Source organism: Gopherus evgoodei, chromosome 2 (assembly GCF_007399415.2).
Source record: "Gopherus evgoodei ecotype Sinaloan lineage chromosome 2, rGopEvg1_v1.p, whole genome shotgun sequence".
In the NCBI taxonomy this organism is placed as follows: Eukaryota; Metazoa; Chordata; order Testudines; family Testudinidae; genus Gopherus; species Gopherus evgoodei.
The window spans coordinates 19,171,554-19,187,260 of record NC_044323.1 but is presented as its reverse complement, the minus strand read 5'-3'; the positions used below and the strand labels follow the sequence as shown (position 1 = coordinate 19,187,260).

The following is a 15,707-nucleotide window of genomic DNA, read 5'->3' as shown; positions in this document are numbered from 1 at the left end:
CCATCACCCAAGATGAGATCCTCTGAGAGGAAAACAAGCAAGCCCTCCCTTTGGCCCGCTACCGGGGCAGAGCTGGGGCACCTTAGGAAATGATTCTGTCAGCACAATATAATGCGAGCACTCCACAGATGTCCAAGGAGTGCAACGGTTATGCCCATTGCGTTGAGCTGTGGGTAACATGAAAGGCCAAAACACCTTAGGGAGGAAAGCCGGGTGCGGTCATAACTGCACCTTGTCTTTGTGGAACCTTCGTAAGAGCTCTGATCTCAGAGACCCGTCTGGCCAAGACTAGGTTGAGGTCCCAGGGCGGGGCTGGGCGGCGCACCCGAGGGTGCAAGCGCTCCAAGCCCTTGAGGGACCTCGAACCCATAGAGCGTGGGACACTGAACGTCCATCTTAGCCTGCTGGAAGGTAGGGATGGCTGCTGAGAGAATCCTCAGCGATGATACCGCCAGATCCTGCCGCTGAAGGCCAGAGGCAGGCCAAACAGAGGGGATCGAGACCTCAGCAGGAGCAAGATCGAGCGTACTGCAGCTGTAAGGAAACACTTCCACCTGGCTCGGTATGTTGACCAGGTGGAAGGCTGCCTGTCACCCCGACTCAGGTACGCAGGAGCCACCGTGAGGCGAAGAGGCTGCAGGTCCGAGTGACGAAGCCTGTCATTGCCCTGAGTGATGAGGTCTGGGCTGACAGGCCGAGCAACGTGGTATGTCGGTGCTGCCTGGACCACTCTGGAGTGATCATGATGATGCACGCTCTGCCCCTGCGGAGTTTGAGCAGGACGTAACGAACCAGTGGGAACAGTGGGAAGGCATAATGCAGTTGGCCGTTCCACGGCATCAGGAATGCGTCCAAGATCGATTCCGAGGAGAGACCTTGGAAGGAGCAGAACACCTGGCATTTCCTGCTCTCGCGGTGAGCGAACAGGTCTGTGTGAGGAACCATCTCCACTTCCGGAAAGCGGGACGCCTCACATGGGGCAGAGTGATCACTCGTAAGACAGGAAAAACCTGCTGAGTCAAAGAGTTAAGACGTTCCGAACGGTGACTACCATGACCACTGGCTCCCTGTCCAAGCGGTACGCCGAGGTGGGCCGGACTTGGAGAGGACGGAGGCGGAGCTTGGCGTGTTTGGTTACAAACTTGCGGGCAACCATGGACCCAGGAGACTGAGACAAGAACGAGCTGAGGTCGTTGGGAAAGCCTTCAGACCTCAGATGATTGATGCCATCGCCTAAAACCGCAGTTGTGATAAGCAGGCTCCGGCTAGGTAGGAGACCAAGATAGCCCCTAGGAAGCCCAACCTCTGCGTGGGAACCAGAGTGGATTGCTCTATAGTAATCATCAGGCCTTGATCTGTGAATAAGACCGTGACGATGCCCACGGGCTGAGTGGTTTGTGTCTCAGAGTCTCCTCGGATAAGCGAATCGTCCCAATACGGAAAAACGCATATCCGACATAGCTACGGTAGGCGGCGACTATGGCCGTAAACCGGGAGTATTCACCGCTGGCTATAAAGCGGAGGCATCTCCCGTGCGGAGGGAAGATGGCATTGCGAAAGTACGCGTCCTTCCTATCCAGGGCGGCATAGTAGCCCCCAGGAGGCAAGGATGGAATAATGGTTCCCAGGGATACCATGCAAAACTTCAACCTTATCCCAAACCGGTTGAGTCCATGCAGGACCAGGGAGGTCTGAGACCTGTGTTCGAGTGGGGGACTAGGGCATAACGGGAGTAAAACCCCTAGCCCCTTTCGTCCGCTGAAGGGGGACAGGGCTGGAGCAATTTAAAGGTGGTACCTATGCTCCATCGTGCGCAGGACCCAGCGATCTAAAAGTAACTGGGGCCATGCCAGGAGAAAGCGGGATCAGGATCCCGTCCTGCGACTGGTACACCGCCCTCCGGCGAACCTTGGAAGGTCCGTCTTTGGTCCCAGTGGTAATTGCGAGGGACCTTGACTTTGGCTTTTTAGGGGGCCTGACGTTTGTCTGCGACCACCTTGGCCTTGCCGTTTTCCAGAGTTCTGCCTCTGGCTAGGCACAGAGTATGGCGGCTGGGGCCATAAAGGCCTGCGTTTGGTCGCTGGCGTATACATGCTGAGACGCATTAGGACCCTATTGTCCAGCAGGCTTCGCAGTCTGGGGCTGTCTCTGCCGCGAAGATGCCTTTACCAACAAAGGGTAAATTCTTTCCCCCGTCCTCCAAGACGGCAGCGAACTCCAGGTGGGAGGTTCGAGGGAGAAACTCCTCCACCCAGGTGCTATAATTATCGCAGCTAAGCAAGGCTTGTTGCTTTGCTACCCAGAGGTGCAGGGCCCCTGCAGAGTACACCTTGCATTCGCCAAGGCTCTTTCTGCTTCGGGGCTGGCGCCCGCTGGCCATCATGTCAGGATCGTGGTCCTGAGCCTAAAATCTGCGCATATGGGATGACACGGATGCGTGTCCGGACGGCCATGGAGGTACTAAAAGAAGGCACGGGCCGAGTCTCTGACTCACTCGGACCTTGCCCAACTCGGCACCGGGGACCGGTCGGAACGGTGCCGATAGCGGGTCGGCGAACGGGATACCGACCGGTGCAGCGAGTGTGACCAGTACCGAGGAAAACAGCACCGGGACTGCCAGTGGTGTCCGGCGTGCCGACAGGACTGGGAGTGCCTGCGGGACCGTGATCATGAACGGTGCCGCTCTGCTGTACTGACAGGGGACAGTCCCTTGAAGAGACTGTATTACCCGTACCGGCGGAGCCCGGGTCAGGCAGCACTGACTCTGTCATGGCACTGAGAGCCCTCGCCGTTGGTAACATCTCCGGCGTTCAGGGAGCAGCAGGCTCAACCACAGTGCGTACTGGGGAGCTGTCAGGCACCGGATTCGACGGCCCTCGTGGGGCCGGAATCCACGGTACCGAGGTCATCAGAGCTTCGGTAGGTGCCGGTGCCGGGCGAACCGAGTTAGATAAGCTGTCTGGCTGCGGTGCCGTCAGCACTGAAGCAGCGGGAGTAATACGCTCAACCACGGCGCGTGCCGGGGAGCCGTCGGGCACCGGATTCGATAGCCCTTGTGGGACTGGAATCGACGGTGCCGATGTTGTCGGTGCCTCAGAGGCTTCGGTTGGCATGGAAGCAGCCGGAGCAGGAGCTCAACCACGGCGCGTGCCGGGGAGCCGTCAGGCACCGGATTCTACGGCCCTTGCGGGACTGGGATCGACGGTGCCGACGTCATCGGTGCCGCAGCAGGTGTCGGTGCCGGGCGATCCGACTTAGACTAGCCCTCTGGCCGCGGTGCCGTTGGCATGGAAGCAGCCGGAGTATTAGCTCGACCACGGCGCGTGCCGGGGAGCCGTCAGGCACCGGATACTACGGCCCTTGCGGGACCGGGATCGACGGTGCCGACGTCATCGGTGCCGCAGCAGGTGTCGGTGCCGGGCGATCCGACGTAGACGAGCTCTCTGGCTGCGGTGCCGTTGGCACGGAAGCAGCAGGAGCAATACGCTCGACCACGGCGCGTGCCGGGGAGCCGTCAGGCACCGAATTCTACGGCCCTTGTGGGACCGGGATCGACGGTGCCGACGCCATCGGTGCCGCAGCAGGTGTCGGTGCCGGGTGATCCGACGTAGACGAGGCCTCTGGCTGCGGTGCCGCTGGCACGGAAGCAGCAGGAGCAATACGCTCAACCACGGCGCGTGCCGGGGAGCCGTCAGGCACCGGATTCTACGGCCCTTGTGGGACCGGGATCGACGGTGACGACGTCATCGGTGCCGTAGCAGGTGTCGGCGCCGGGCGATCCGACTTAGACGAGCTCTCTGGCTGCGGTGCCGCTGGCACGGAAGCAGCAGGAGCAATACGCTCAACCACGGCGCGTGCCGGGGAGCCGTCAGGCACCGGATTCTACGGCCCTCGTGGGACCGGGATCGACGGTGCCGACGTCGTCGGTGCCGGGCGAGCCATCTTAGACGAGCTGTCTAGCTGTGGTGCAGCTGGCACAGAAGCAGCAGGAGCAGTAAGCTCTACCACGGCGCGAGCCGGGGAGCTGCCAGGCACCGGATTCCATGGTCCTGGGGGACTGGAATCGACGGAGCCGAAGTCATCGGTGCCTCTGCAGGTGACGGTGCCGGATAACGCAAGTTAGGCGAGCTCTCTGGCTGCAATGCAGGTGGCACGGAAGCAGCGGGAGCAGGGGGCTCAACCACGGCGCGTGCCGGGGAGCCGCCAGGCACCAGCAGGAATCGTAGACTCTCTCGACCTCGGAAGAAGGGAGCGGTGCCGAGTCGACATCGGTGCCGGCGACGGTCGGTGCCGAAAGGCCTTGGTGGTACTGGCGGGGTCCGGTGCCGAGGAGGCGCTTCTGCCCGCCGCTTGAACATCGCTCGGCGCCCAAGGTGGAGGGGTAAGTGAAAGTCCCGCACCTTTTTGTTCTCGGCTTAAAAGCCTTGCAAATGGGGCACTTATCTGTCAAGTGTGATTCCCTGAGGCACTTCAAACAGGAGTCATGTAGATCTCTCTTCGGCCGCGGCTTCTGGCAAGCCGGGCCCCTTTTAAAACCCGGTGAGCCATGCATGGCTCCGGCACTGGGCTCATGGAAGGGGCTACTTCCTGAACCCCGCTAACTAAACTAACCATGTTAGCAAAGAAAACACGCATAACCATACAAATATATATATAAAAGTGTTATAACTGCATAATTATATACGAGAAAACGAGTAGCTAGGGAAGTGGAGGTCAGCTAAGCCGCGCTCCACTGTTCCAACGACCGACACGGGCGGTAAGAAGGAACTGAGGAGCGGGTGGGCCGGCAGGAGTATATATGGAGCGCCATGGTGGCGCCACTCTAGGGGGCGACCTGCCGGCCCACTGAGTTGCTAGGGTAAAAGTTTTCCGACGAATGTGCACGCGCGGCGCGTACACCTAACTGGAATGGATATGAGCAATCACTCGAAGAAGAACTTCCTTTTACATGTGAAAGCAGACTGCTGACATTACACCACAATGTCAGTTTTCCAACTCATCATCTGCCCATGTGAGAAGATTAGCAGTGTTTTGAAAGTCAAACAGTAGTAATGTATTGTCACTATGAAGCAGTTTTACTGAAATTAGCAATTGCCCTACAAAAATCATCCAGAAGGCTGCTAATCAATAAGGCCCTGATCCTGAAAATATTACACAAGTGCTTAATTTTAAGCATATTGTGTAGCCCCACAGACTTCTTTTGAAATCAGTGACACTACTCAGATGCTTAAAAATAAAGTACCTGCATAAATGGCCTAAATAAGTCATTGAACGTATAGCATTTTCAACAAAGAGCCTTCAAAATCCCTCCTAGATCAGCAGTTACAGGTGTGTGCTATGACTCAGTTATTTTGTCGAGTCTTTTTATAATATCCAATAACAGAAATCATCAAGTTACATATAAACTTTACACTCAACAGATGAAATCCTGGTCCCATTGAAGTCAATGGCATACCTCTCTCTGACTCTGATAGAGTCAGGATTTCACCCTGTATCTCATTTGGTTTCCCAACATTGATTGATTATGACTATGTCTTCCAACATTTATGCTTCTTCCTTTAATTAGGCTTGTTAACATCTGTCCAATTTAGATAGTAAATTCTTCAGAAGTAATTGTTAAAACTATATGATTCTGCAATGCACCTGAAAAAGCACCAATGTTAATGCATCATATATGAAAAGATTTACATGCTAATTAATTACTGTAGATTAAGTTATGTTGTATTTAAGTACATTTTACCAGCTTCTAGTATTTGGTAAAATAGAAAAAATAAATTAATTTGCACCTAAATAGATGTACTATACAAAAGCGACTACCATAAAGGTAAAGTATAAGTGACTTCTTAACCTTCAAAAGCTTCAGTTCTCTCTCATATATGTATCTGATTAAGGAGAATGAAAGCAGTAAGTCATATTTTACTTCTGAGTTGCTTCAATGTGAAGTGAAGTCCAGTTCTGATCATGCCCATCTTAAAAAGAGACAAAGCAGAAATAAATGGGGCCCAGAAATAGGCAATTAAAATTATTAAGATTAGACAATGATACATGGGAAGGCTTCTTCATAAGAAGAGATTGAAAAGTTTAGGATTGTCTAAAGAAGAGAGGAGTAAAAGGGACTTGGATATGGGATGGGGGGGTGGGGAAGGAATAGAGAAATTCCTATTTAACATCTATCGTACTACAGAACAAAGGGAATATTCAGTGATTCTGACAAGCCAAAATGTAAAACTTATAACAGGAAATATTTTTTAACATGTAATAATTAAATTGAACTCATGGTAGCAAAGTATCAATGAGACCAAGAGTTTAGCAAGAGTCAAAGAAAGAGTGGATAATGAGAATATCCAAAGTTATGTTAAAACTGAATAAAAAATAGTGACATATACCCTCATTGTTCAGGGCAGAAGATAACCACTGACTATTTGAAGTTAAAAAGAAATATCCTCCACTGGCTTAACTATCTAGTACACAGATTCCTGTATCTTTCCCCAGAGGTACGTGGTATTGGCCACAGTTGGACAGGATATCTGACTAGATTTAACTATGGTCTGATCCAGCATGACAATCCTTATGTTTCTAGAATACTTTGCAACCAATGCATCTCTCCTGCTGCACTGAAGATCCATAGAAAGCAAAGGAACTACCTTTCCAGTGAGTTATGTAGTATGTACACATTGTAAGATAAGATTTTACTATTATAAAGAAAATAAACCATACATTTTTAGAAAGCTTTTTTAAAAAACCCACAGTCTTAAGGCATTCATTCTTTCCCTACTACTCATCTGAGTTAATCTTCTGCTAAATTTTTGTTCTAACAATATTTTCAGTTTTAAAAGGTATTTAATTAATTATTTTCATGTACTGTCTCACTTTGCAATGCCCTGCATTATTAATTGTCTTAATTGAAATGATTTACTTTTATATTTGAGAGTTCTATTGTTCAGTATACAAAATTTTCATGCTGATCCCAGACTAATTTTACCATTAAGACTTCAAATTTAATGGGAATTTTTTCCCCAAACATCTAATGCATTGTAAATGAAAGGTTATTTTGAATACATTATTCTTGTTTATCTACAATGTTCCCATTTTAACATGGCTTCTGCAAAAAAAGCATCATAATTTATTATGTAAATATTTACTCAAAATAATTGGTATTTTAAGTAAACCAGACTCAAAAAGACAAACTTTGGAGTAGCTTTAATAGCAACACTAAATCTGCCACACAATCACTTTTATAATATTGTAATCTTCGTTTATAGTTTAAAGTGGTGATGGGAACTAAATCTGTAACTGGCACTTAAGAGCTAGTTATCAGCACTCCTGAATTTCTAACACACATGCTGAAACAAGGAAGAGCCTTTTTCTCAATAGGCTATAAAAAAGCAATAGTATGTAAGTTGAAACAAATGACCTGTAAGTTTTGAACTACTTGTGAAAAAATATACAAAATGCAATACTTCAAAACAATAGGCAAAATCTCCTTACAATACACACACACAAATATTTGTAATAGCAGCCAGATAGAATGGGTTTGATCCAAAACCCATTAAACACAAATGGAAGAACTGAATTTAATGTCTTTGGATCATAATCTATAGATAACATTTAAAATTGTAATAAAAAAAGCACACCAAGGTTATATTTCTCTTCTTGAGGGTGAGTTTAACTTTAATTCTCTGAATAACTGCATTGAAGTCAATGGGCCTACTCGTGCTTAAAGTTGAATATATATGTTAGTGTTCACAGGACTGACAGCTTAAAACATAATGGAAAGAACGTTATGAAAATGTTTGAGAAAAATATCAATGACAGTTTTTACTGTTTGGCTTGTCTGATGCTCCTATGAAATACAGCAGAATTGTGCTAGTACATGAGAAACCTAAAGTGCAACAGGCTAAACATTTACACTGATTAACCTATTTTCAATGTTGAGGATTATGTAAAAGTAAACTACCATTATAAATGGAGAAAAGTAATATAGGTCCTGATCACATACCTACTGAAGACAAAGCAAGCTTTATCATTAATTTCAATGGGTCCAGCATCAGAACCTCTGATTTTCAACTTCAAGCAAATTTTAATAATGAAAGATATTATAAACAGATACAAAGTTAGTCTTTCACAGCTAGTTGTTTAGCTGACAATATTCCTTTAAAATATACCTAACTTTCTAATAAATACCCTGAGAAAACAGAAAAATCTATGTTTCTAATATTTAATTCTGTAGAAGACAAACTCAACTTTTCAATAACTATTCCAAAATAATTACAATGCGGAACAGCTGTGTTGCTCTAACTGATTCAACACAGGTTTGCATATTTTTAAGTTGTTGAACCATCTTACATAACCTGTGACATATATACTAACGTTACCACCGAACACATTACCACAAATAATTACAGACTTCTAACTATGGTTCCTCAGAGGAAACAGATGCCTTACTCATACAATTAAGGCTATGTAAGACTTCTTTATTCATTAAGCACCTCTTCCACACAGTTTACCAGTAAACCTCAAGCCAGAGCAGTGATGCATTTAAATCCAGTAATTATTATCCAAGGCAATGGACTAGCTGCAACAATAAAACAAGCGTACTAATTCAGCTGCTGCTATGATCTTCAGATCTCACATCCTGTCCTAATGCAATTAGTCTACAAAGAGCTAATTACCCTAATCGAGCAATCACAGTTTCACTGACATCTTACTTCCTCTAACAGCTATAAACACCAGTGGGCTAAGATAGAACCTAATTAGTTTGGTGTATCATTGTTTACAATGCAGTTTGAACTGATTAGGTTTACCACATACCAAAAATACTTAAGAGCTTTTCATTTTACTACCAGTTACTATATACGTTTTTAACCAAAATTATTCACTCCAGAATAGTTTTAATATCAAGGCTATCAATTAATCACAGTTAACTCAGATGATTAACCCAAAAAAAAAAAAAAGAATTGTAATTAAAAAAATTAATCGCGATTATTCGCACTATTAAACAGTAGGATACCAATTAAAATGTACTAAATATTTTTGGATGTTTTCTACATAGTTAAACATATTGATTTCAATTACAACACAAAATACAAAATGTACAATGCTCATTTTATATTTATTTTTGAGAACAAGCGTTCACATGGGACTTTTGTAGCCAGAGTTGCAAGGTATTTATTTCCGTGTCAGTTATGCTAAACATTCGTATGCTTCTTCATTCTTCGGCCACCATTCCAGAAGACATGCTGATAATGTTCGTTGAAAAAAACTAATATGTTAATTGTATTTGTGACTGAACTCCTTGGGGGAAAATTGTATGTCTCCTGTTCTGTTTTACATGCATTCTGTGACATATTTCATGACATAGCAGTCTCAGATGATGACTCAGCGCATGTTTGTTTTAAGAACACTTTCACAGTAGATTTGACAAAACACAAAGAAGATACCAATCTGGGATTTCTAAAAATAGCTACAGCACTTGACCCAAGGTTAAAGAATCTGAAGTGCCATCCAAAATCTGAGAGGGACGAGGTGTAGAGCATGCTTTCACAAGACTTAAAAGAACAACACTCATATACGTAAACTACAGAACCTGAACCACCAAAAAAGAAAATCAACCTGCTGGTGGCATCTGACTCAAATAATAAAAATGAACATGCGTCCGTCCACTCTTCTTTGGATTGTTATTGAGCAGAACCCATTATCAGCATAGTTGCATGTCCTCTGGAATGGTGGTTGACATATGAAGAGACATATGAACCTTTAGCACATCTGGCACAAATATCTTGCAGCGCCGGCTACAACAGTGTCATGTGAATGCCTGTTCTCACTTTCAGGTGACATCGCCAACAGGAAGCTGGCAGCATTACCTCCTGCAAATTGTAACCAAACTTGTCTGTCTGAGTAGTTGGCTGAATAAGAAGTAGGACTGAGTGGACTTGCAGGCTCTAAAATTTTACATTGTTTTATTTTTGAATGCTGTTGTGGTTTTTTTTGGTCTTTTGTTGTAAATAATTCTACATTTGTAAGTTCAACTTTCATGATAAAGAGACTGTAATAAGTGAACTGAAAATACTATTTCTTTTGTTTTTTTACAGTACAAATACTTGTAATCAAAAATAAATACAAAGTGAGCACTGTACACTTTGTACTGTCTTGTAATTGAAATCAATATATTTGAAAACGTAGAAAACATCCAAAAATATTTAAATAAATGGTATTCTATTATTAACAGTACTATCACGCGATTAACCATGATTAACTTTTTTAATCGCTTGACAGCTCTATTTAATATTTATTACTGATGTGTCATTTAAATTAAATAATCTGATAAAAATATAATCAGGATCTTTATTTTGAATACAGGAAATTAAGTATCATCATAGTTACCTGTATTTTTCAATCTTTTTAAAGGGACACTATTGGACAAAATTAGTAAGTCCAAATTTTCATCTACATTTATAATTTCAATCCACACACCCCTCCAATACACACACACACGCGCTAATCATGAGTACTCTATCAGCTTCAGACACCTACGACTGCAATACAGGTGAAGTACTAACTTCACTGGGCATCGCATTAACAATAAATGAGGGGTGCACACTTATGTATTCAGTGGTCCTTTCCAGAACGAGCAGAAAGCACACTCAGTAGGCACAGTATTGCGCTACAAAAGAAGTTTTCTCCCTAAAGTGCATGAAAAGCAGGATTGTTATACATTTCAATATCATGATTGAGCACAAAACGAAAAAGTCGACAGACAAGCAGAAGAACATCATTACAGGAATGCATGACACTACAAACCAGAGCCAAACTAGTTTTAGGCCTACTAGAGTTATAGGTCCATATTATTGGTACTTGCCTGACTTTTGGCACCATCATTCGGTGTTGCACCATTAGTGTGTGGCAGATTGATGCCATCAGCGTGAAGACTTCTTCACTAGCTGAATCTCTCCAGACCATATTCAGTAGAGTGTTTGTCTGTTGTTTTGTATCCAGTTTCTTTAGACACTCCTCAGTTATATACTGCACTGATATTCTCCCATCACCCTGTAAATATACCCAAAAACAATCTGTTTTGAAGACTTCTTAAGCTTTTAACACTATGGAGCCTACACCTTCTTTAAACAAAGCTTCAGAATTTTACTATAAACAACACAATTCATTCTCCCACAAAATAAATGTATTAACCATTTCACAGATTACAGCAAAATATTTTGGCGGTGGTTTAACCCCCCACAGCAGGCAGGTACTTGTGTCAATACAATATGCGCCAGATCCAATGCCTGCTGAAGGTGCTAGAAAGACCACCTTTGACTTCAGTGGGCTTTGGAGTAGACCTGTATATGCCTACTTTCCATGTTCATGCATATGGCCAGATCCTTATCTGGTGTCAAATATTACAGTTCCACAAATATCACTGAGCTATGATGATTTAGCCCATGGATGGGAGCACTCAAATCTTTCACTGTCTCTCTAGCCAGTTGCATACATCAATCAGGGCTTGCTCAAATGTATCTGGATACCTAATGCGTGTGTATATATAGATACATGTAGAGAGCTCCGGGGAGGACAGGGGGAGAAAGGGAGGTGTGGCAGAGTGTTATTAAGCAGTAGTCTCCTCAGGGCAGGTTTTGCCTACTCTGTTTTAAGTCAGGTACAGTGGGGTATTTATTAATTATTGTAAATTGTCTCTGAACATATTTTTAGATTTCATTTTTACCAAATCAGCATTCAGGTACACCGCTAGCTCGATATAACACCACCCGATATAACACGAATTTGGATATAACGCAGTAAGGCAGTGCTCCGGGGTGGGGGAGGGGGCGGGGCTGCGCACTCCAGTGGATCAAAGGAAGTTCGATATAACACGGTTTCACCTATAACGCGGTAAGATTATTTGGCTCCCAGGGACAGCGTTATATCGAGGTAGAGGTGTACCACAAATGTACATGGAACATTTAGTTAAACATCTGCCAGCATTTACATTATCAAAACCTAAAAATTGCTAAGTCATGAAAATGTACTCTATGCAGTAAGTTGGCACACAGTGTCTAAACCCAAACCAACAATTTTTTTTTAAATTGACAAGATGACCAGTTTATTTTTAACTTGTTTTTAAATGCACTTGATTCATTTAAAGACATTGACTGACAGAACAACATTTGACATGCAAATAATCTATAGCCTAATCACTTATTTTTATTTTGATAAATATTTAAATAGAGAATTTATTAACATTAACAAAATGGCTACTAAAGACTTTCTAGAAAGTATTTCATTTGGGTTTTGATTATGTACACTCACTACTCTTCTACAAAGCTGATAACAGCAATGGTAAACATTCTAAGGAATTGTATACAAATGATTCAAAGGTTAGTGCAACTTTAGCTCCATAGCTATATACCACATTGACTTTATACGTCAGACTCATTTCTTTAGGGTGCTTTCAAAGCTACTATAAACTTATCTTTAAAGATTTTTTTTAAAATAAAGATTCTGACATTTTATTTTGCGTAGTTTTGTACATAAAAGAAAAACAAAGATTCTGGGGGCATATATTAATTATTCACCCAATAAAATAGTTCATTTACAGCTTCTTAGAAGGCGATTCCTGGGTGATGCTAACACACTGTATGTATTAAAAAAAAAAAAGTCAGTGTACATATGCAAAACTGACAAAAATCTGACAAGCAGCCTTTGCTGAGAGGTTGTTCTCAAGACTGGTTTGTATTCATAGTCAGCATGACATATCATATAAATAGACAGTTAGAATAATATCCGAGTTTGGAAAGATGGAAGCCAACGTACCAATTTCAGAACTTTGCCATATTACTGGAACATGGCATTAAAGAAAGTATTCCAGTTACTACAAGAAATGACAAACAAAAATACTGAAGGAAAGAGAACAATAAAAAAATTCCTACTCAGTTCTCACAACCCAGCAGAGCAAAAAAAGCTGGTGATTAAGCTACATGTACTAAACCCACACACTGTGAAATTTCACATATTGTATAAGAACAGATCTCAACTGTCTGCGTGTTCTGAGTGCTAACTGTCTTTCAAGAGAAAGCAGAAAGGATAACATCAAAGGAGTTTGAGTCTGAGGCTCTCAGCCATATTACTCCAACTTTTACTAGTGCAAAACTTTTCTTGGTTTGAGCATCGGATAGTGAATATTAATATAAATCCTGAAGATTCATTTTCCTGAGAGGTTTTCTTAACATTATAGAGAAAAGTGCTGTTTACACTGCAATCTCTATTGACTATTATTTATTAACTATATAGAACAGTAGTTCTCAAACTTCTGTACGGGTGACCTCTTTCACATAGCAAACCTTTGAGTGTGACACCCCCCCTTATAAATTAAAAACACTTTTTAATATATTTAACACCATTATAAACGTTGGATGCAAAGCAGGGGTTAGGGGGTGGAGGCTGACAGCTCATGACCCCCCATGTAATAACCTTGCAATCCCCTGTGGGGTCAACCCCCAGTTTGAGAACCCCTGATACAGAGCAATAGGTGTGCAAGGTGCTTTGCAATGTGAAATAATGAGGAATTTGCAATCTAATAATACAGATAACAAAATGAGTCAATTCAACATTAGCAAGGGATGATGATTAGCAGACTGACAAAGTAAAGAAAGCTGGGAGCATAGTGCATAGGATGCACATTGTTTTTATTCTGCATGCGGCACTCACAGGAACTTTAGGATGTGATAATAGGAGTTACGTTGTGTTAAGTATTATTACTTTTATTTATGATAAGGTGAAGGACTAAAAACCGGAGCACGACTGAAGGTTAGCAGCAGAATGCTAGCCAGCAGAAATGAATACTGAGGAGGCATGTAAAGGAGACCTATGGCTGCCCAGGAGAAGAAAGTCTATTTCAGGCAAAGCAAAGTAGCATTGAAGGGGCATGGAAAAGACTATTAGGATGAGAAAAATAGAGCTAGCACAGTATGCAGGGGAGTGAAGAAAGGAAGCTGTGAGAGCGCAAATACACGCAAGGGTAGAGTTAAGAAGACCTCTGAAGGGAGGACAAGAACTCTGATCTGATAGAGGAGCTAGAGAGCCCGTGCAAAGACTCAGGAAAAAAAGTGACAAAGTCACAGCACCTGGAAAGAGATTTTTTTTCAGATGTGTTTTGGACAGACTGAAAGGGAGAAAAAGGGTATATCATGTTAAGGAAGGAGACTGAAGCAGTCAAGGCAAGAGATGATTATAGGCTGAGATTGACTGTGGCGATATTGAACAAGTAGTACCACCATGACCTGGTGACAACCAGGATTGGGTGGGATGAAGATGAGGTGGGAGGAAAAGCATCACAACAAAATTGTGAATGACAACTAGATTAACTGAATTGTGAACCACAAAGGAAAATGAAGATAAGTGGAATGGTGTATGGCAGTGCAGTAAACAGGTATGTGACCCTGCATCCATATCTCTGCTGCACAGGAATACAGACCTGCAAAGAGCCACACATGGCTGGACTCTTTGGCACACAAGTAGAATGTGTGTCTATTGCATGGGATCCACAAATCCTGCATCAGACTCTGCACAATGAAACTACACTAGTTCTCAGAGGGCTGTCCACAGCCAAAAAGCAGGGGGCAGGATTTGTCCCCAAGAGTCAACCATCTCCACTTGTCTCAGTGTGTTGTCAACACAGAATTTTCTTCATGTATTCTTGTCCTACAAAAATTATCCAAGTTATAACTGTGTAATTGTTTATTTTAAACAACAAAGATGGCCATAATTATTGTGAAGTTACTTAAATGTAGTGAAACCTCAAAAGCTATTTTGTCTTCACACAAGCACAACTTCCCAGGAAAATAATGGATTAAAATTAGGGGGGAGGAACAGTGTAAACTTAACAAAAATATTAATCCTGATTAAAAAAATTAATGGGAAATGAAATGGACATGAGCAATGCATCTCAAAGAACAACAGATACGAAAATATAGGTAACTGTTTTTTCTTCTTCAAGTGCTTGCTCAAGTCAATTTCATTTTAGGTGACTCACAAACAGTGCCCACAGAGGTGAGCTCAGAATTCACAGCTTAGCGGCTTGCAATACTGCCCTACCGAAGCCACCGTCATCCCAGGTCTGCTCGTCAGTGCATAGTGGGACATAAAAGTGTGGACATTCTACAGATGCCCTGGATAGGTACATGGGCCAGAAAGGCTGCCAAAGAGGCCTGTGCCCTAGTAGAGTGGGTGGTGACAATCGCCACACGTAGCACCTTAGCTTGGTCATAACAGAAGCGAATGCAGGCAGTGATCCAAGAAGAAATTATTTGAGTGGGTACAGGAAACCATTCCTTCTGTCAGCCACAGTAACAAATAATTGCTTTGATTTATGGAACGGCTTGGTCCTGTCAATGTAGAAGGCCAGAGCCCTTCTGACATCCAGGGCATGTAGCCTGCGCTCCTCCTCCAACCTATGCGGCTTCAGAAAGATGACCAGTAGGTAAATGTCCTGGCTCAAATGAAACAGAGACTACCTTGGGAAGAAAATCCAGGTGCAGCCTTAGCTGGACCTTATCCTTGTAGAAGACAGCGCATGACGGCTCTGAGGTGAGCGCCCGAATCTCAGATACCCAGCGGGCTTACATCACCACGACCAAAAATTCGACCTTCCAGGAGAGGAGTTGGAGGGAGCAGGAAGCCAGCGGCTCAAAGAGAGGATCCACGAGCTGTGACAG

At 43.8% G+C, this 15,707-nt stretch overlaps 1 protein-coding gene across 1 annotated transcript in view; it reads right to left on the bottom strand.

Moving 5' to 3' along the window:
- UBE3C (ubiquitin protein ligase E3C) overlaps positions 1-15,707 on the bottom strand; it is a 191,676-nt gene that overhangs the window by 133,916 nt on the left and 42,053 nt on the right. The window contains exon 10 of the mRNA XM_030550104.1: positions 10,859-11,046. Within this exon, the coding sequence (XP_030405964.1) occupies positions 10,859-11,046 (188 nt within the window). The remainder of the gene's footprint in view (positions 1-10,858; positions 11,047-15,707) is intronic.